The sequence below is a fragment of the Heterocephalus glaber genome, unplaced genomic scaffold, assembly GCF_053883595.1.
Source record: "Heterocephalus glaber isolate CG9 unplaced genomic scaffold, H.glaber_assembly_v1.0 deba00001569, whole genome shotgun sequence".
Taxonomy (NCBI): Eukaryota; Metazoa; Chordata; class Mammalia; order Rodentia; family Bathyergidae; genus Heterocephalus; species Heterocephalus glaber.
The window spans coordinates 9,684,909-9,706,353 of record NW_028258354.1 but is presented as its reverse complement, the minus strand read 5'-3'; the positions used below and the strand labels follow the sequence as shown (position 1 = coordinate 9,706,353).

The 21,445-nt window shown below is 38.0% G+C and overlaps 1 protein-coding gene and 1 non-coding gene across 2 annotated transcripts in view; one reads left to right on the top strand and one right to left on the bottom strand.

The window, feature by feature from the left end:
• The window catches only part of CUNH12orf56 (chromosome unknown C12orf56 homolog), a 65,980-nt gene extending 48,024 nt beyond the window's left edge, over positions 1 to 17,956 (top strand). Inside the window, exons 9-13 of the mRNA XM_004861393.3 lie at positions 4,541 to 4,664; positions 12,043 to 12,117; positions 12,381 to 12,455; positions 15,240 to 15,418; positions 17,775 to 17,956. Of these exons, the coding sequence (XP_004861450.1) occupies positions 4,541 to 4,664; positions 12,043 to 12,117; positions 12,381 to 12,455; positions 15,240 to 15,418; positions 17,775 to 17,901 (580 nt within the window). The 3' untranslated portion in view covers positions 17,902 to 17,956. The remainder of the gene's footprint in view (positions 1 to 4,540; positions 4,665 to 12,042; positions 12,118 to 12,380; positions 12,456 to 15,239; positions 15,419 to 17,774) is intronic.
• Positions 714 to 904, bottom strand: LOC147823728 (U2 spliceosomal RNA). Its single transcript, XR_015443418.1, has one exon. It is a non-coding gene; the product is annotated as a U2 spliceosomal RNA (small nuclear RNA).
• Positions 17,957 to 21,445: the final 3,489 nt, after the last annotated feature.

The following is a 21,445-nucleotide window of genomic DNA, read 5'->3' as shown; positions in this document are numbered from 1 at the left end:
TGATTGTTTTTGTTTTTTTGAGACAAGGTCTTGACATGCAGTTGAGGCTGGCCTTGAACTCACATTGATGCTCTTGCCTCAGCCTTCAGAGTGCTGGAATTACAGGCATGTACCACCACACCCACCACACTGGGCCTTTTTTTAAAATTTTGAGATAGCATCTCACTAAATAGTCCAAGATGGTCTCAAACTTGTGACCCTCCTGCCTCAGCCTCCCAAGTAGCTAGGATTATAGGAACCCACCACTGTGCCCAGCCAATTTCCTTTATAAGCAAGGCATATCACACTTTTGCTCATATCCCATTAGGGAGAAAGGCTGGAAAATGTATCTATAGTTGGGCAGCTCTATCTGTAGCAGAACTTCAGTTGGTGGTGAAGACATCTGTTATTAAAAGGAAGCATGGAAGAATGCAGAGGGGTCAATAGCATTCTTCTCCACAGAAAGTATGTGTCTGCATGTTTTGATTATTACCTGCTTATCTCTTTCCTATGTACTTATGGACCATGAGTTACACCTTCGGGTAAAGTTCTGGCTAAAACCTTATTTTTTTTCCCTCTGTCACTGATTATCTAAAGTGACTGTATTAGAAAGTAGAGGAAAAATGAAGGTCATGGACTCTGAAATACTCAAAATGGGGAACAATAAGGACTTCAAGTAATACTTTTCCAAGTTATTTATTAAAGACATTGATAAATAAGGTTTTTGGGGGGTTTTTTGGTGCACTGTTCCTGGAGGTACTGCAATACCAGGTCAATGCATGGAGTAGACGGAGAAAGCTCCTATTCCACCTCCCAGCTCCAAAAATCCATTTAATATATTGTCCTCAGATAGAGGACGTATCAGATATTAAACTGATAAGAACAGATACTACACATGATCTTAGCCAAAAGGCCGAGAAGTGATGATAAATAAGTTTTAATGATAACGTTCATTAATATTTCTTAAGTAACCACTGGGCGCTATGGGAATATGATGCTCTGTAGCAGGAATGGGAAAACATTTCTATAAAGGGCCATTAGTGAATATCTTTACATTTTCAGGCCATATAGTCTCTGTTACAACTACCCAACATTGCCATTGTAGCACAAAAGCAGCCCCAGAAAGCACATAAATGGCACAGCTGCACTCAGCAACTTTACATTTTAGGGGCTGAGGGATATAGCTCAATGATAGTGTCCTTATCTAATTTGTGTGAGGCCTTAGGTTCAAACCCCAGCAATGCAAACAAATAGTGGTTTCTTTATAAAAATTGGTTGTGCACTGGAGTTAGCTTGCAAGCCATACTTTGCTGACCCCTGCTTTACAGCAGACAAGGAAAAGACACTGTTATTTACTCTCCATGCTTCTTTATGCAGTTGTAGTACTGCCATTTCTCTAATCTGCAAGATGGAGACTCAAAAGACTATTTCTGTCTTCTCTTACACTGAGGTCAATGCTAAGTCTTTTCTAACCTTTTCTCTACCTTTTGGTCTCTACTTTTTCTCTCTATTTGAAAAACTCCTTTACCATTCTCATGTAATATAATCACAAGCATGATAGTCAAGTATAATTGTAGGTTCTGCCCATACTTAAGGGAAAGGGATTGTATAAGAAGTAGACACAGATACCTGTATCTACATCTGTCTCCAAGCTGTGGGAATCATGAACCATGTTAGAAATCTGCCTTCCACAATATCATAGACTGCCTTGTTAAAACGTAAGTTTCCCCTTCAGTGTCTGTATTTTAAAACATATCATAGTACATTAAAAATTAATATTAAAAATAAAAACTATCTGAACAGTGAAAGTATTAAATTGTTGGGACTATTTTTAAGTCTATGATGTCATTCCTGTAAGTCTCTACTTTCAGGATGAAATTACCATTTCAATTAAAATTATTGACCTCATGGATTTTAAATTAACTGAGTTGGCAGAAGGGATGGATTTCAAATTAAATTCCATTTGAGCAAATAAAAGGCAGTTATTCATTTTAGCATTTACCTACATATTATTTTCATAAATGGAGATTTTATTAATTCAATCAACTTTCCTGTATCCCACTTGAAATATGCCGTATTCTTTCATAGTTCAGTATTGTTAGGGTTGAATTAATGTATTATCACAGTAAGTGACCCAGTATTTGGGAGTTCCTTCCCTTAGCTTTGAAAAGAAACCATTACTTAAAATAAAGGACTATAATTAAATATAATAGTGAATGGAATGTCAATTTAAACTTAATATCAGGAAAAGCTTCCAAAAGGAGTGTTCTGTTTATTTTGGAATGATCTTATAAAAATAAGATTGGCCATTTTAAATAGCTTGCAGAAAACTTTAGTAAATATCCTATTGGATCTATCCTTTTCTGAGAAATATATTGACATGATTTTTTTTTCTCCAGACAGAATAGACTTATTTTTGAATTGGAGAATTATATATATATTTTTGAGACAGGGTTTTGCTATGCAGTTCAGGCTGGCCTTGAACTCACTAGTAGCCCAGGCTGGCCTCGACTAGGAAGTCTCAAGTATTAGTAAACCAGAATTGTTTTTAGTCTCCTTTATTCCATTGTGAAAAGAATGCGTATGGTTCCAGAGAATTTTAGTGTAGTCTTATCCTTAATTCTCTTACTCCTATGCCTCAAAGCCAATCTGATATTGTCTTCAGTTAGGCAATTGATCCCTTCCCTGTCCTCCCCTCCCCTCCTCTCCCCTCCTATGTCTTTCTCTCTCCCTCTCTCTGTCTCTCTGTCTCTCTGTCTCTCTCTCTGTCTCACCCTCCCTCCCTTCTTTCTTTCCTTCCTTTTTCTCACTGTGCTGCCCAGGCTGTTCTTGAACTCATTTCTGGGCTCAAGTAATCCTTCTGCTTCAGCCTCCCCAGAAGCTGGGATAATAGGGACACACCGTTGTACTCAGACAGCTGATTTTCTAGTGGTCTCCTTTCAGCTTCTCAACTGTACATGAGTTTGTTCTTAACATCTGAAGGTGATAATACCAACCTAGCTCCTCAGGAAGCATATTTTGAATTGTATTTTTTTGTCTTTATTTTCAAATAATTGGGTAACATAATTATTCAAACACGTAGCAACATTTAAGTGAGTTGTTCATGTAGGTTAATGAGCAGTATACCACATTTGAAAGCAAAAGACCTCAGATTTAATATCAGCTTTATTAATAGCCAGTGGTACTCAGTGGAACAGTAAACCCCTAGCATGCTCAGTTAAAAAACAGTTTTGTGGGCCGGAGATTTAGCTCAGTGGTGCCACCGCCTGCCTCACAAGCGCAAGGACCCAAGTTCGATCCCTGGTACCAAAAAAAAAACCAAACAGTTTTGAGGTCAGAAAACTTGGGCTCAAATAAGTATTTTAAGAATGCTTTGCATAGTCACAATAGCCAAGATATGGAATCTACCTAAGTGTCCATCAATGGATGAATGGATAAAGAAAATGTGAGATATATCTATATATAGATATATATTGTTGAACCTCAAAAATAAGAAGGAAATCCTGCCATTTATGATAGCATGGATGAGTGCTAGAAGACACTATACTAAGTGAAATAAGACAGGTACAGAAAAATAAATGCCCCATGATATCACCTGTATGTAGAATCTAAAAAAGTAGAACTCTGAAACAGAGTGGAATGGCAGTTTCCAGGAGCTGGGATTAGAAGATGTGATCAAAGTATACAATATTTCAATTAGCCAGGAAGCCTTAAGTTCAAGTGATTTATTGTGAGACATGGGAACTATAGTTAATAACAATTACTGTACACTTGGAAATTGGTAGTAGATTTAGTGTTCTCACCAGAAGAGAAAAGATAAGTATGTGAGCTAATGCATGAGCTAACTCAATTCAACCATTTCAGAATGTATATCTAGTTCAAAATATCATTTTGTATATCATGAATATATACAATTTTTATTTGTTAATTAAAAAATGCTACATATAGTATTTATTTGTCCCAGAGATACACAGTGCATATTAGCATATTAAAATCTCTGACAAATCCTATAGTTAAGATATCCAATAAACTTAATTGAACCAAGAATTTCCCCTACTTCCTTTGACCACAGAATCTATTTTGATCATAACAATGCCTGGAATTAGTAAAAGTTCTTTGGAAAATATTGCTATAATTGAAATAACCAAAATCCTTCTTACATCTAGATTTGTTAAACAGTTCAAGCTATAATAAGAAATTATGTTTTTATTTAACATTTTTTTCTTTTTTTTCTCTCTGCAGTACTAGGAATTGAAACCAAGGCCTTGCATAAAGCTATATCTATAGCTTTTTAAATTTTTTATTTTGAGACAGTCTCACCAAGTTGCTCAGGCTGGGCTCAAATTTGTAATCCTCCTGCCTCAGCCTCCCTAGTACCTAGGATTACAGTCATGTGTCACCATGCCTAGTTTAGGCTTCTTATTTCAAAAGAAAAAAAAATTATTTTCTAGACATTCACATGAATGTCCAAAAGTTCAGTCAAGAAGCATCTGCAGGCTTAGTTTTATTGTTTTTCTTTTCCAAACTTTACTTGCTAATTGCCTTTTATTTATTCTTTCAGGGGAACACTATTTAATCTCTTGGTAATTTTAATTAGCAAACCTCAGATTCCAAAATGTTGTCCTGTGTTTGATATCCATTTGGTGGCTGATTCAACTTTACTTGAAATGTCTTTTGATGCTGAGGTAAGATGGACATTTGGGAGGTAGACAGAATATAACATACATGGACAGTGGCTTCTCTTTTTTTCAACTTTCAGAAATTTATTATCCTAAATTCAGCAAATGATCAAAAACCACATTCAACTAAATGAAGAAATAATTACTTTTGTTTCAATTGCAATCTCTATCAGATAGAGGCAGGTATGTATACTGCAGACTGGTTCCTTTATAGATCTGAGGTAGCACAGCTCAGCAGGCCAACATAACAATACTACAAGGCACCAACAGTGGGTTCTTTTAATGTACACTGTGATAATTTAGAATATGGAAATGTACTCCAATCAAAGACTAAGGTATTTTGTTATTGACCTAAAAATTTAGTTAGCTATTCTGTCAATATTAATATCTCTATCTTGTTTTAAGGTATATGTACTAATAAAAGTAATTGGTGTTCTTTATAAATCATATAAACCTGTTTATTATCTTTATATACAATATTAATATACATGTAATTATAAAGGACAAAAAAGCACCTGATTAGAAATTTTAGGATTAACTTGTGGGCTTTAATTTACTGTCTCTCTACCTATATGATTGTACAAACTCTCAGTCAGAGTTTTTTCTAAGGTTGAATTAAAGGATTAGAAATATCAAGTTGCCTAGAAAGCATGTGTATTGTGAGAATAAACCAGTTTATTATTAGTTTATTTTGAGTCAAGTCAACACAGAATGTTTTTCATGGATGGGACATGATCAGATATTCTTAAACATACAATTGGAATTATGTTTTAGAAAATTCATTTACTCACTTAGTTAATATTTATTAGCATCTATTATGAGCAAACAGTGTGCTAGGCAGAGTCCAAACAGTAAGCAAAACAGACTCAATCTCTGCTTTTACCAGTTTACAAACTGAGAGAGGGACAGATATTAGTCAGATATGCCCATGGATGTATCATTACAAACTACATATGGAGTGTCTGCAATATACTTTCATTTGGAAGAGTATTAAAGAGTGGGCTAGAAATAAGACTCAAATAGGCAGAGTCATTAAGAATTAGTGTAGCGCGGGCCAACATGCCACAGCTCCCAGTGCAGAGGAGGCTTCTGGGTCAGAGTGCCAAAGCTCCCAGGGCAGAGGAGGTTCCCAGGTAGGCGTGCCACAGCTCCCAGTGCACAGGAGGCTTCCCAGACAAAGTGCCACAGCTCCCAGTGCAGAGGAGGCTTCCAGGTCAGCATGCCATAGCTCCCAGTGCAGAGGAGGTTTCCAGGTAGGCATGCCACAGTTCCTAGCACAGAGGAGGCTTCTGGGTCATTGTGCCACAGCTCCCAGCACAGAGGAGGCATCTGGGTCAGCGTGGCACAGCTCCCAGCACAGACGAGGCTTCTGGGTAGGTGTGCCACAGCTCCCAGAGCAGAGGAGGCTCGTGGGTAGGCGTGCCACAGCACCCAGTGCAGAGGAGGCTTCCGGGTAGGTGTGCCACAGCTCCCAGTGCAGAAGAGGTGAGCCACACAGGCACCAGCAGGAAAAACACACCCCACCCTGTTGAAATGAGAAGACATGTAAACAAGCTTCAGAACTAGACTTCCAGATCACCTACACCAACCCCAAAGGGAAACAAGATGGAACACTCTAATACTTAACCACCTGGACTCCCTGAACTAGCAATGAAAGAGGGTCTGGAAAAAATGAAATCAGAAATAATTTTTCACATAACAGCAGAGACTGTACCCATAGTGCAAGACATGATTAATAAATCTAGAGAGGACACAGATAAAAAAATAGAGGAGCTGAGTAACATGATGGAATCCCAACATAGGAAACAAATGGAATCCATAAAACAGATGTAAACTGATTTCCAGGAGATTAAAAACTCCACTGAAAGTCTACACAGCAGAATGACTGAATGTGAAGACAGAATTTCAGATATAGAAGATAAGATGATTGCAATTAGTGACCAGGAAAAGAAAAATTGCTTTAAAATTGTAAGGGACCACTAGAAATCAATCCAGGAGCTGCTAGATGATGCAGAGAAGAATAACATAAAACTGATTGGAGTCAATGAAGAAACAGGAAATGTTGGGAGCAATGCTACATAATTTTAGGGTAAAATCATTCAGTTAGCAGCTGCTAGATGGTGCAAAGAAGAATAACATAAGACTGATCAGAGTCAATGAAGAAATAAGAGAGTGCAGATGACATTAAAAAACTGTTCACAGAAGTAATGGCAGAAAATTTCCCAAGCAGAGGAAAAGAACTTGACATACAGATAAGCAAGGCATATAGGACTCCAACTAGCCTTGATCAAAAAACATCTACACATAGGCATATAATAGTTAAGATTCCAGAAACCCAACAGAAGAACAAAATTCTACAAGCAGTTAGAGAAAAGAAACAAATCATATACAAAGGAAAGCTCATCAGAATCACAGCAGACTTCTCCATGCAAATCCTCAAGGTAAGAAGAGCTTGGAGTGATGTATTTCAAGCCCTAAAGGAAAACAGCCTCCAACCCAGATTGATGTACCCTGCAAAACTATCTTTCAAAATTGATGGAGAAATAAGATGCTTTCATGACAAAGAGCACCTTAGGAACTTCATGAATACTAAACCAGCACTCAAAAAAATTTTAGACAAAATCCTAGGAAAAGACAATGAGGCTCACAACCCCAGGAAGTCCAGCAGAATGAATCCACAGGGCATGACAAGAAATTAAAAGCAAACGAGGAGAATCCAACAAAAAGAAAAAGTCATGACAATGATAAGTCAATATGTATCAGTTATAACCATCAATGTTAATGGTCTCAACTAACCAACCAAAAGAAATAGACTGGCAGAATGGGTCAAGAAGCAAAATCCTACAATATGCTGCATACAAGAAACACACTTCATTCAAAAAGAAACTCATAGACTGAAAGTTAAAGGGTGGAAAACAATACTCCATGTGACAGGAACCCAGAAAAAAGCAGGAGTAGCTATCCTCTTTGCAGATCAAGTGGATTCCAAACCCACACTGATTAAGAGAGACAAAGAAGGACACTACATCCTTGTAAAGGGGACAATCTAAGAGGAAGAGATGACAATCATAAATATATATGCACCAAACACTAGTGCACCCAACTACATAAAACAAATACTAACATACATGAAAAGTCATGTAAGCACTAATACAATAGTAGCGGGGGATCTCAATACCCCATTGACACAGATAGATCAAGTAGACAAAAAACAAGCAATGAAATACTAAAACTCAATCAAACTCTTGAACAAATGAACTTAACAGATGTTTACAGAGTCTTCCACCCCACAAAATCAGAATACACATTCTTTTCAGCTGCACATGGGTTGTTCTCCAAAATAGACCACATACTTGCTCATAGAACATGTTTAAGTAAGTGCAAAGGAATTGAAGTTATCCCCTGTATATTATCAGACCATAGTGTGATGAAATTGGAGATCAATAGCAAAAGAAACTGCAAAAGTTTCATAAACACATGGAAATTGAACAACACACTTCTGAATAACCATTGGGTCACAGAGGAAATTAAAGAAGAAATCAGACAGTTCCTTCAATTAAATGACAATGACAATACAACATATCAGAATCTATGGGACACAATGAAGGCAGCCTTATGAGGGAAATTCATAGCAGTGAATACTCTTATTAGGAAAACAGAATGAGCCCAATTAAACAACCTGATGCTGAACCTCAAGCTTCTAGAAAAAGAAGAGCAGGACAAACACAAAGCCCATGGAAAGGAGGAAATTATAAAGATCAGGGCAGAAATTGTTGCAATGGAGACTAAGAACGATACAAAAAAAATCAATGAAGCCAAGAGTTGCTTCTTTGAAAGAATAAACAAAATTGACAAACCCTTAGCCAACCTTATCAGAAAAAGGAAAGGAAAGGCCCAAATCCATGCAATTAGGAATGAAAAGGGTGAAATTACATGGACCCAGCAGAAATCCAGAGGATAATCAATACCTACTTCGAGAACCTATATGCCAGTAAGATGGAAAACACAGAAGAAATGGACAGATTTCTAGACACATATGAATTACCAAAGTTGAATGAAGAAGATGTAAAAATTCTAAACAACCCAATATCAATCAATGAAATTGAAAACATAATTAAAAACTTACCAACTAAGAAAAGCCCGGGTTCTAATGGCTTCACTGCTGAATTCTACAAGACATTTAGAGAGAAACTACTGCCACTACTCTTTAAACTCTTCAATGAAATTGTAAGGAAAGCAGTACTCCCAAATTCATTCCTGGAAGCAAGCATCACCTTGATCCCCAAAGCAGAGAAAGACCCAACCAAAAAAGAGAACTATAGGCCAATCTCACTAATGAACATAGATGCAAAAATCCTGAATAAGATACTGCCAAATAGAATGCAGAAGATCATACACCCCGACTAAGTGGGATTCATCCCAGGGATGCAGGGATGGTTCAACATATGCAAATCAATCAATGTAATACACTATATCAATAGAGCCAAGGACCAAAACCATATGATTATTTCAGTAGATGCACAAAAAGCATTTGACAAAATCCAACATGCATATATGATAAAAACCCTACAAAAAATTTGAATAGATGGTCTCTACCTCAATCTGATAAAAGCCGTCTATGAAAAACCAACAGCCAATATCATGCTAAATGGTCAAAAACTGAAATCCTTCACACTAAAATTAGGAACAAGACAAGGATGTCCACTATCACCACTCTTGTTCAATATAATTTTGGAAAGATTGGCCACGGCAATTAGACAACAGAAAGAAATAAAAGGAATAAACATAGGAAATGAAGAAGTCAAATTGTCATTATTTGCAGATGACATGATACTCTATACAGAAGACCCCAAGAATGGCACCAAAAGTCTCCTAGACTTAATAACCAAATTCAGTAGAGTAGCTGGATACAGGGTCAACACACAAAAATCAATAGCTGCCCTTTACATGAACAACAGACTCACTAAAACAGAAATAGGGCAAACAATTCCTTTCACAATAGCATCCAAAAAACTGAAATACATATGAACCAACCTAACAAAAGAAGTCAAAGACCTCTTCTCTGAAAATTATAGTACTCTGAAAAGAGAGATTGAAGATGATATCAGAAAATGGAAAGACATCCCTTGCTTCTGGGTAGGAAGGATCAACATAGTGAAAATGGCCATACTTCCAAAACTGCTATATAGAGTCAGTGCAATTCCAATTGAGAACCCAGCAGCATACTTCACAGATCTTGAGAAAACAATCCAAAAATTCATTTGGAACAAGAAGTGATCCAGAATAGCAAAGGCAATTCTAGGTAACAGAGACATGGCAGGGGGTATCACAAGCCCCAACTTGAAACTATACTACAAAGCTACTGTGATAAAAAACAGCATGGTACCGGCAAAGAAACAGACCTGAGGACCAGTGGAACAGATTAGAAGATGCAGAAACAACGCCAGACACACTCAGCCATCACATCTTCGATAAAGGAGCCAAACACCCTCACTGGAGGAAAGATAGCCTCTTTAATAAAGGATGCTGCACAAATTGTGTTTCAACTTGCCAAAGATTAAAACTAGACCTATATCTCTCACCATGCACTAAACTAAAATCAAAATGGATGAAAGATCTAAATATTAAAACAGAAACACCGAACCGGCTGGAACAGAGGTTAGGTAGAACTCTTGAAGACATTGGTGTAGGAAAAGATTTTATGAACAAAACCTCAGTTACCCATGAACTAGCACAAACAACAAGTGGGATCTCTTCTTATTAAAAAGCTTCTGCACAGCAAGAGAAACCACCAGCAGGCTGAAGAGACAACACAATGTGGGAAAAAATCTTCACCTGCTGTTCCTCAGACAAAGGTCTACTATCTCGAATCTATAAAGAACTTAAAAAGATCAAACTTCCCAAATTTCAAGACCCAATCCGAAAATGGGCATCTGAAGTGAACAGACATTTCTCAGATAAAGAAGTAGAAATAGCAAATAAATACATGAAAAAATGTTCACCATCACTGGTCATTCAAGAGATGCAAATGAAAACAATGCTGAGATTCCACTTTACTCCAGAAAGAATGGCTGCTATCATGAAATCAACCAATAACAAATGCTGGTGGGGCTGTCGCGAAGGAGGAACCCTGCTCCACTGCTGGTGGGAGTGTAGACTGGTACAAGCACTGTGGAAATCAGTATGGAGATACCTCAAAGAACTAGGAGTGGAAGTCCCATTTGACCCAGCTATTCCCCTGCTGGGTATCTTTACCAAAGAATTAAAAGAATCATACCACAGTGATATATGTGCTCTCATGTTCATAGCAGCACAATTTGTAATAGCTAAAACTTGGAAACAGCCCAAATGCCCATCAGCTGGAGACTGGATAAAGAAAATGCATTTAAAAAAAAATAAAATGGAGTACTACTCAACCATAAAAAAGAGAAATTAGAGACATTTATAGCTAAATGGATGCACATTGAGGCGATACTCTTAAGTGAAATAAACAGGACACACATGTATAAATACCGAATAGTTTCTCTAGTGTTTGAAACTGAAAGTGTAAATAAGGACTAAAAGGTATAATAGATGTGAAATAGGAAGAAAAGGGTCAAAGGGGAAGGGGAATGGAAAGGGTAGGGGAAAGGAAAGAAGGGAATGGAGTTAATATGAGAATAAAAAAATGGAAAGGAAGTCTTTGTAAATAGGGAGGGATGGAGGGGTTGAAGGGAGGGCAGGGGAAAGGGGATAAAGAAGAACCAAGAGAGATTATGTAAAGGTGCAAATTTCCAATGATGAATGTCATTATATTGTATACCTAAAATGTACCAATAAAAGGATATACAGAAGAAAAAAAAAGAATTAGTGTAGTGGGGCCGGGGATTTAAATCAGTGGTGCTGCCACCTGCCTCACAACTGCCAAGGTCCCAAGTTCAATCCCCAGTATCACAAAATAAAATAAAATAAAATAAAATGCTTCCAACAGTTATTCATTAAAAAAAAAAGAATTAGTGTAGTAGTGTAGGTGAGGGATGACATAGGCCAGAAGTAAGCTTTCCTGAAGCCTAACAAGAGACTAGTCCTCTTTAGAGCTCTCTTAACTTTCTGTACTTTTCTTCCATAGCCTTGGATTCAGTTTACAATTGTGCATTTATTTATTTGATTGTTAGACTGATACCTGTTTCTCAACCAAATTTTATATTCAGTGAGGGCAATGATCATGTCTGTGTCGTTCTCCATTGTATCCTCAACACCCACCACAGTGTCTAATGTGTATTTATTGAGTACATAGACAAAGTTAATAAAAATTTCTTTTTGTAAGTTTCTAAAGGGCACCAAGAGAAATATTACTTTCTGGCTCAGCCTATGATATTGTATTGATTATTCTTCGAAATTCTAGTTACAGAAGCTTATCCTGGAATATACAGATAAAGCTACAGCACTTTTATATGAGATACTTCTTGTCTTTCAGCAGGTACATATTTTTTATTATTTGTCTTATGTGATTACATATATTATGATTAACAGTATGCCAAAAATATTTGTACTAGAGATAGTCTCCAAAAGATGGTTGATTTAAATATAATCTTTTCTCTTAAGTGCTCTGTGTACCTTATTTAATAAATATTGATCTTAAATATTTAATTACTCAGGTTAAAAATGTATGAGAATGAATATGTTTTTACCATGCAATTTAAACTTCATAAGTACAACCTGTCTGTTGCCTTGTGTTTTTAGGGAAATCTTGGATTGGGGTCGACAACATTTGCTATTAGCTGGATGATGTGCTTTCTACAAAGTTGTCCTCCCATTGTAAGTACCTAGAAGCGATATAAAATCACTGCTCAAACCTAATTAACCAGAGGCTGTTGTGTTCAATTAACAAATTTTCTCTATGATGTAGTGAAGTTTATAAAACAGAAGCAAGATATGTTTGATAATTTTATTACTTAATTAAAATAAAATGTTTTTACATTTGCAATCTGAATGTTTAAGGTATTAAAATGATATTCTACACTTGATCTTAGCCAAAAGGCTGAGAAGCAATTGAAATGATATTCTAAATATGGTCTTTATTTTATGAAAAAACCCAAAATATTGTTATTGGCTTTATAATTAAGTAACAAGATTAATATTTACCTTAAATGCTGGGTGAGAACATAACACTTGGGATCATCTGTGCCTTTGGCTGGGCAGGAACTTCTTGGCCCATACTATGCCATCTCTCTCCTTGACACCTCACTGGCATCCAAAAGTTCTGTCTTGGCCAGGATGTAGCTCATTGGCACCGTGCCTGCCTTACAAGCACAAGATCCTGAGTTTGATCCCTGGTACAGGAAAAAACCAAACCAAAACCAAAAACCAAAAGTTCTGTCTCTGTTTTCCCATCAGGTTTTAGCCAGAGGAAGCTATTAAAAAAAATCTTATTGTTATTCCTTGCTTTAAATCTCACAACAGCTTTTCTCCTTGAACAAAGACTCATCTCCTTAATATGGCCTTCAAAACCCTGTGTGTGAAGACCCTGCAGCCTCCTCTGGTCCCTCGCTTGCCTAGCCATGTGGGGCTTCTCACCAAAGGTCCCTCCATCATATAATCTTTGCCAATAGTCTGTTCTGTGCTATTATAACAAAGTACCAGAGACTGAGTAATTTTTATAGACATACCTATTTAGCTTATGGTTTAGGAGGCTGGGAATTCCAAGATTAAGGGGCTGCATCTGGTGACAGTTAAGACAGCATAAGCAGGGTTGGGGGCAAACTCACTTTTATAATAATTCTTGCAGTACTGAACCCACTCCAGTGGGGATCCATTTGGACTTGGATTAATCCATTCAGGCAGGCACAGCCTCTTGTTAGGCATCACCTCCTAATTCTGTTGCACTGGGGATTAAGCTTCTAACACGTGAACTTTGGGAGAAACATTCCTACCTTAACAGTCTCTCTGGACTGCTCTTCCCTCCTTTCCCTCTTGGTTAACACTGACTTATCCTTAGTCCCCAGTTCCCCTTCTTGGCATAGGGAGGCAGAGGATGATTTACTGAGTCCTCTCGCTAGGTCAGATTCCCCCATCACAGGGGCACATCGTGCATAGCAGGATGTCCTCTTCTTTCCTTCACAGGACTTGTCATGGTTACAGTTTATATTTGTATTACATGATCTGCTCCATGGTAGCCACTAGTGGGTACATGTTTTCTGGCTCTTTCTCTTCCCAGGAACATGGTAGAATGGTACTTCTCTAAATGAAATTAGGTGGATCTCTCTTTTTTTATTTGACCAATGAAATGTGAGCCCAAGCAGGATTGTTACTTCTGGGCAGAAGCTGTAAGAGCCAGTGGATGCTCCTCTGCATTCTCTTTCCCTTCCAGCATGGTGACTGCTCTACCAGCCCATGGTCCTACAATGAGCAGTGGCCCCAGCAACCCCTGAGGGGCATACAAGGTGAAAAAGTAATAAACCTTTGTTGTTTTATACAAAGTATTTGTTTCAGAGGTTGTTACCATAGATAGCATAACTAGCCCATTGTGACTGACACAATGTCTTTCTCAATACCCTGGAAGTGCCATGAGGGTAGGAGATATGTATGTTGTGCTAGGCACATAATGAATGCTCAGTAAATTATCTGTTTTAATTAATTCTAATAAAGCCTTATCCTTTACTCTCTTCTTACCTCCAAATTTATTTTCCTTCATTCGTTCATGCATTCATATTTTTAATTGAAAATCTCTCAAAAGGAAGTAATCCAAACTAAATTTTTATGCAAACGGAAGACTTGACATGTGGTAATGTGTTCTCTTTCTATATATGAACATGCTCTTGTAGACCATCCATAGTTCCTTGCTTTGAGTTGTTTGTCCAGAGTGATGTTCTGTCTGTTCTGTGGAATTTAGATTCTCTTTTCAGATCCCTGTGACATATATTTATGAAAAGCTGGTGGAGCTACAGGGTGCACATGTTAGTAGGATAGCCAACTGTGTTATTACAGAGATGAAGCCCATGATCTTGGCTCTTTAAATACTGCACAGACTCCAGCCAATCTCAGGCCCACTTTGAGGAGTGTCATAGTTTTCACCCACAGCAATGGGAGTTTGTATGTGCAAGTTGTTCTATATTGTGTTTGTAAGTGCTGTCATGAGCTGATGGGTGAAAATTGGGGGTCCTTGCGATTCTAAAAAATAGGAAAGTTCCTTTATAAACCACTAGAAGTTGGTTCCCCAAGGAACTGAATTGAGTATGCGGTCATTCTGTGACCGTGTGTGTCAGGATGAAGGGAAGATCATGAACACTGTTGGAACCTTCCATAGTAACTCAGTTCTAAACAGCATGGGCAGAAACCCTCTGAGAGACCTTTGCAAGCAAAGAAACTGTCAGGTCATGGCAGGTACCTCCACGTCAGTCAGCTCTGATTATCTTTCTTGGTTATTAGGTACTAAACAGAGTTAAAACTTTGAGCCCCAGGGCATAAGGTCTGCTGTCTCTGAGGACCATTTCAATGAGAAATAGCACCATGGCATTGGTGTAAGGTGGTGAGGCTGTGGCTGAAATAGGGGTTCTTGAGGGTGGCATGCAGCTTACATGCAACTGCATTTTCCTTGTCTAGATGACGTTTGTGGCCAGTATTGTGAAACAAGTGGTGAAGGGGCTCTCAGCTTCCTTTCAACTGCTAAGTCCCTGCCAAGCAGTTCTGTTGTACCAGCAGTTTTACATCCTCAAGAGCTGCCTGCAGTACAGCAAGACTCTAGCTGAGTATATCAGGAATGACTACAGCGAAGAATTCAGGTCAGTAAAAAGTCTGCATCTTATCTGCAATATGACTACTCATTTCTGATTTTCATGCAAATCTGCAACTTTCCTCAATATTTAGAAGATTAGGTGATAATGGGAAATTCTATTTTTTTTCTTTTTTTTTTTCTGTCTATTTGTTTTTAATAATGTTCACTTTGATCAGAAGTAAGGTAGGATTTGGGGGGAATTCTAAGAACCATTGCCATTTGAAGTATAGTCTCAGGCCACTGAACTATCAAACTCTCTTTGAAGAACTATTTCTCATTGTCTGTCTTACAGCCAGTATCTCAAGGAGTAGTAATGAATTTAACCAGCTATGAATAATTAAGAATAACAAACCCCACTGGAGGAGACTATAAATATACAGACTGTGAATTCCACTGAGTCAGTGGGAAAAATCAGTAGATAAAGGAGGAATGATTAGTGAGCATTGTTATTAGGGGGTTTGCGGCTCCATTTACCTTTCTCTTACTCTCGTTAAAGAACAGTAAGAAAAAAGCAGTAGCCAGCACTGGCTTCATCAGCCAGCTTGTTCTCTTGCACCTCAGGGGTTCACTTCCATTTATAGGCTGGCAAAGCCAAGCGCACTTAGCTGTACAGCCTGCATTAACACCTATTACAGAAAAAACACAGGTTGTGTCTGCCTTAAGATGAAAAGGGTGCGGCCAGCATAGCTTTGTTGCTAGTTTGGATGCAGACATAAAAGGATGTGGAGGTGTATATTATGGCCTTAGATTGGCTTACAAAAATTCAGCCCTGTTTGTAGACTGTTTTTTCTGTCTGTGTTATTACACAATAGGGTCCATTCTGGCTACCATAAAAGGCATTTGTTTGGCTCTGAGTTGGTTCAAATAACCCAGTTCCCACCACCTCCCTTCTGCCTCACTTCTTTCTTTTTATTAAGAAAAAATCCACACAGCAAGAAATTCACCATTTTACAGTGTACAATTCTGTAACTTTTAATATACTTCATAATGTTTTGTAACCATTACTACTGAACTGCAGGATATTTTCCTCATCCCCAAAGAAACTCAGTGCCCACTAAGCAGTCACAGCTTATTCGTTCTTCCCTCCAACCTCTGGCAAACCCTGATCCGCTTTCTGTCTTGGTAGATTCGCCTGTTCTGACCATCTCATCTACCTGGAGTCATCCAACCTGTGGCCTTTTTGTTTGGCTTTTTAAAAGACCTAAAATAATGTGTGCAAGGTCCACCCATGCTGTAGCATGTATGACACAACACAATTTTAAAACATGAAAATATAAAGATCAGGATGACTGGGAAGACGGTGTCACTCCTAGATGGCAGCAGTGAGCTGGTGCTCATGGCAATAGATCATGTGCTGTTAGAGCGCCGCCATCTCCTTCTTTCTTTTGCTTTTTCTCTCTAATTTACATTCTTTGTGTGCATTTAGGTATGTGGTCCTTGTTGTAAACTACTGATTTTTCAATTCATTTTGCACTGGAATCACCTGAGTAACTATTAACACTCCTGACACCCAGATCTGGTTTCTCATGTAGAAATTCTGTTTCAGTTTATCTGGGGTGGGGCCTGGGTAGTGACATTTTCTTAAATATATATATTAATGCCTATTAATTTTACAAAAAATTGGGTTTCAATGTATTTTCATATATACATATAACATTTTTTTTGGTACCAGAACTCAAACTCAGGGCCTTGCACTTGCCAGGCAGGTGCTGTGTTGCTGAGCTACATCCCCGGCCCCATATAACATATTTTCATCATTTGCACCCTCCATAACCTTCTTTTACACCCTCCTTCCCCCTACTCTTCCTCTCTTCCTCTAGGGGTAGTTACATTCAAAACAAAACAACAACTCTACCCGTGATTCTAAATGTGTACCCGGGGTTTAGAACCATTCTTTTAAGCCATTCAAGGGATGACTGACTACATCACTTTCGTCTCTTCCCCAGCCCTTCCTATACTGAGGTCCTGGAGATAAGCCTTTCCTTTCCCCATGCCTTGGCCCTAGTGGTCACCATGGCATGGCACGTTCAATTCCCCACTGTGCAGCTCCTGAGAAACCAGAAAGCAGGAGCCTGGGTGCATGCTGTGGTGAAGACTGTCCTGACTTCCTTAGTGCTTTGATGACTGATACATTATTAATGAAGCTCACTTCTTTTGCTAAAGTGTTCCAGTGAGAGCTGAAAGGCACACATATCAGAGATTTTCTAGGTCACAAACCGGGGAGTTTGGGGTTGGAAATGCTGACTGAGTCTTGGGGCTCAGACTCACTCACAACCCTGTGCCTGTGGGTATGAATGTACTGACATGACCAATGTGAAAATTCCTGTTTTTAAAGCTATTTTGTTTCTTTTTATCATTTGCAGGTACTTAATTCACATGCCAGCCTTGAAAAAGAGACTTCCATTATGTTACCCTATTACCCAGTCAACCACTCAACTTTTTCATGAAGTTCTGAAATTGGTTGAACAGAAACAATATGTAAAATGTTAACAAGAGTATAAAATGTTAACTGAAATACAACAGTTAAAATAAATGTTATTTATTTATTTAATATCTAGCGCTTTTTTTTTTTTTTTTTTTTTTTTTCTATACTGGGGATCAAACTTAGGACCTTGTGCTTGCCAGGCAGGCTCGGCACCACTGAGCTACATCTCTGGCCCTATCTAGCTCTTTTTGAAGAGGCTGGAGATTTTATTTGAAAGATTTATTTAAAGGTTTTATTTGAATGCTCTATCGATTCCTAAGTTCTTTAAAGGTTTTTTATTTGCTAAAGGAAAAAAACTTGTCTAAATTCTTTCTGACATAAACTGGTGCTAAAAACTAATGTTTCTCTAGAAAGAAAAGTTTCTGAAGACATGAAAAAAAAAAACTGTAATGGGAACAGAAGCCCAGGGAGATTACATGCAGGAAATTACATGCAGGAAATGTATTTTGGTGAGTTTGTTGCTATAATAATAGTGAGTGGTGGGAAGACCCTGAAACATCCAAAGTGGGTTGAAAGGAGTATAAATCACACAGTGATCATTAGAGAAATACAACAGCCTGGCACTCTCCTTTTCCATCTAGTGACACAAATATTCATGGAAGAATGAGCAAAAAACAAGCATAGCCGCACAGAATGTCATTTCCTCATTTGTTGCGGGGAAAGGAGCTTGGAATTTCTTCTCCAAAATTGAATGTGTTCTGCTACTCTGCTTTAGGCAAATGTGGGCTAATTTGAGCCACCCCATAGCATCTCTGTGGAAGAGAAATTGTCTGAGTGGTTATGGCTCTCCTTTTTGAAAAGTGTTCACCATGTCTTATGGTCACTAATTTAATACAACAAATAACCTAACTTTGGTATCACTATGGGCTATTGAATTTGGACTTCTAAGAACCTGGGAACTGGACTCTCCACTGAACTTATGATTTGATGAAAAATCAGAAAGAAATCCACCTCACCAAAAAGAGCTCCTAGGGAAGAATTGCCTGTGTTGTGTAGTGTAACTATTCTTATTATTAACTGGTACATATTTAAATAAGTTATTTTATAAGTTTTGCTGATAAATTTCATACTGATGTTTATTGATTTTCCAAGATATTTCTTAGATTTTTATATTTATATAGCTCCACATATACTCTGTGTAGAAACAGACCTGTGGCAAATATGAGACTTTATGTGAAAACACACATGCTGCTAGCTCCTTAAATTGCTATGCTGAGGGGATGTTTGGTGGTTAAGGCAGAAACCTGCATTGTTCTGCCTGTCAGATGCATCAAAGTGCACATGTGCCTGCTCAGTGGCAGCCTCCGTCTCACTTTGCTAGGCACCCCTCAGAGCAGCTGTCCCTGCAGATTTAGGAATGACTTAATCTGCTTCCCAGGGTTTACAAGCCCTTATGTGCTTGTTTTGTTGTTAGCATAGTATTTAATACATAAAGATAGAAGAATTATAAGATTTTTCAAAGAATGCAAGCATAAATGCAGTACTAACTTTTAATACTAAAAGAATTGGCATAATGTTACTTTTTTAAATAATGCTCAGATACACTGGTAAATTGTTGTTTTTTAAATTTTATTTTATTGGTACATTTTAGGTATACAATATAATGACATTCATCATGGGAAATTTGTACCTTTACATAATCTCTCTTGGTTCTTCTTTTTTCACCCTTCCCCTGCCCTCCCTTCAACCCCTCCATCCCTCCCTATTTACAAAGACTTTGTTTCCATTTTTTCATTTTCTCATATTAATTCCATTCCCTTCTTTTTTTTCCCCTACCCCTTCCTCTTGCCCTTCCCATTTGCCCCTTATCTTCTTATTTCACGTTACCTATTATACATTTTAGTCCTTATTTACACTTTCAGTTTCTCACACCAAAGAAACTATTTGGTATTTACACATGTGTGTCCTGTTTATTTCACTTAAGAGTATCACCTCAATGTGCATCCATTTAGCTATAAATGTCTCTAATTTCTCTTTTTTATGGCTGAGTAGTACTCCATTTTATAAAAAAACAACATTTTCTTTATCCCATCTCCAGTTGATGGGCAATTGGGCTGCTTCCAAGTTTTAGCTATTACAAACTGTGCTGCTATGAACATGGGTGCACATATATCACTGTGGTATGATTCTTTTAATTCTGTGGGGAAGATACCCAGCAGGGAAATAGCTGGGTCAAATGGGACTTCCAGTCCTAGTTCTTTGAGGTATCTCCATACTGATTTCCACAGTGGTTGCAGCAGTCTATGCTCCCACCAGCAGTGGAGCAGGGTTCCTCTTTCCCCACAGCCCCACCAGCATTTGTTATTGGTTGATTTCATAATAGCAGCCATTCTTTCTGGAGTGAGGTGGAATCTCAGCATTGTTTTCATTTGCATCTCTCGAATGACCAGTGGTGGTGAACATTTTTTCATATGTTTCTTTGTCATTTCTACTTCTTTGTCTGAGAAATGTCTGTTCATTTCAGATGCCCATTTTCGGATTGGGTCTTTAAATTTGGGAGGTCTGATCTTTTTAAAGTTCTTTATAGATTCGAGATAGTAGACCTTTGTCTGAGGAACAGCAGGTGAAGATTTTTTCCCACATTGTGGGTTGTCTCTTCACCCTGCTGGTGGTTTCTCTTGCTGTGCAGAAGCTTTTTAATCAGAAGAGATCCCACTTGTTGATTGTTTGTGCTAGTTCATGGCCAACTGAGGTTTTGTTCATAAAATCTTTTCCTACACCAATGTCTTCAGGAGTTCTACCTAACCTCTGTTCCAGCCGGTTCAGTGTTTCTGTTTTAATATTTCGATCTTTAATCCATTTTGATTTTAGTTTAGTGCATGGTGAGAGATATAGGTCTAGTTTTAATCTTTGGCAACTTGAAGCCCAATTTTTCCAGCACCCTTTATTAAAGAGGCTATCTTTCCTCCAGTGAGGGTGTTTGGCTCCTTTATCAAAGATGAGGTGGCTGAGTGTGTCTGGCATTGTTTCTGCATCTTCTAATCTGTTCCACTGGTCCTCAGGTCTGTTTCTTTGCCAGTACCATGCTGTTTTTATCACAGTAGCTTTGTAGTATAGTTTCAAGTTGGGGATTGTGATACCCCCTGCCATGTCTCTTTTACCTAGAATTACCTTTTCTATTCTGGGTCTTTTCTTATTCCAAATGAATTTTTGAATTGTTTTCTCAAGGTCTATGAAGTATGTTGCTGGGATTTCAATTGGGATTGCATTGAATCTATATAGCAGTTTTGGAAGTATGGCCATTTTCACTATGTTGATCCTTCCTACCCAGAAGCAAGGGATGTCTTTCCATTTTCTGATATCATCTTCAATCTCTCTTTTCAGAGTACTATAATTTTCAGAGAAGAGGTCTTTGACTTCTTTTGTTAGGTTGGTTCGTATGTATTTCAGTTTTTTGGATGCTATTGTGAAAGGAATTGTTTGCCCTATTTCTGTTTTAGTGAGTCTGTTGTTCATGTAAAGGGCAGCTATTGATTTTTGTGTGTTGACCCTGTATCCAGCTACTCTACTGAATTTGGTTATTAAGTCTAGGAGACTTTTGGTGCCATT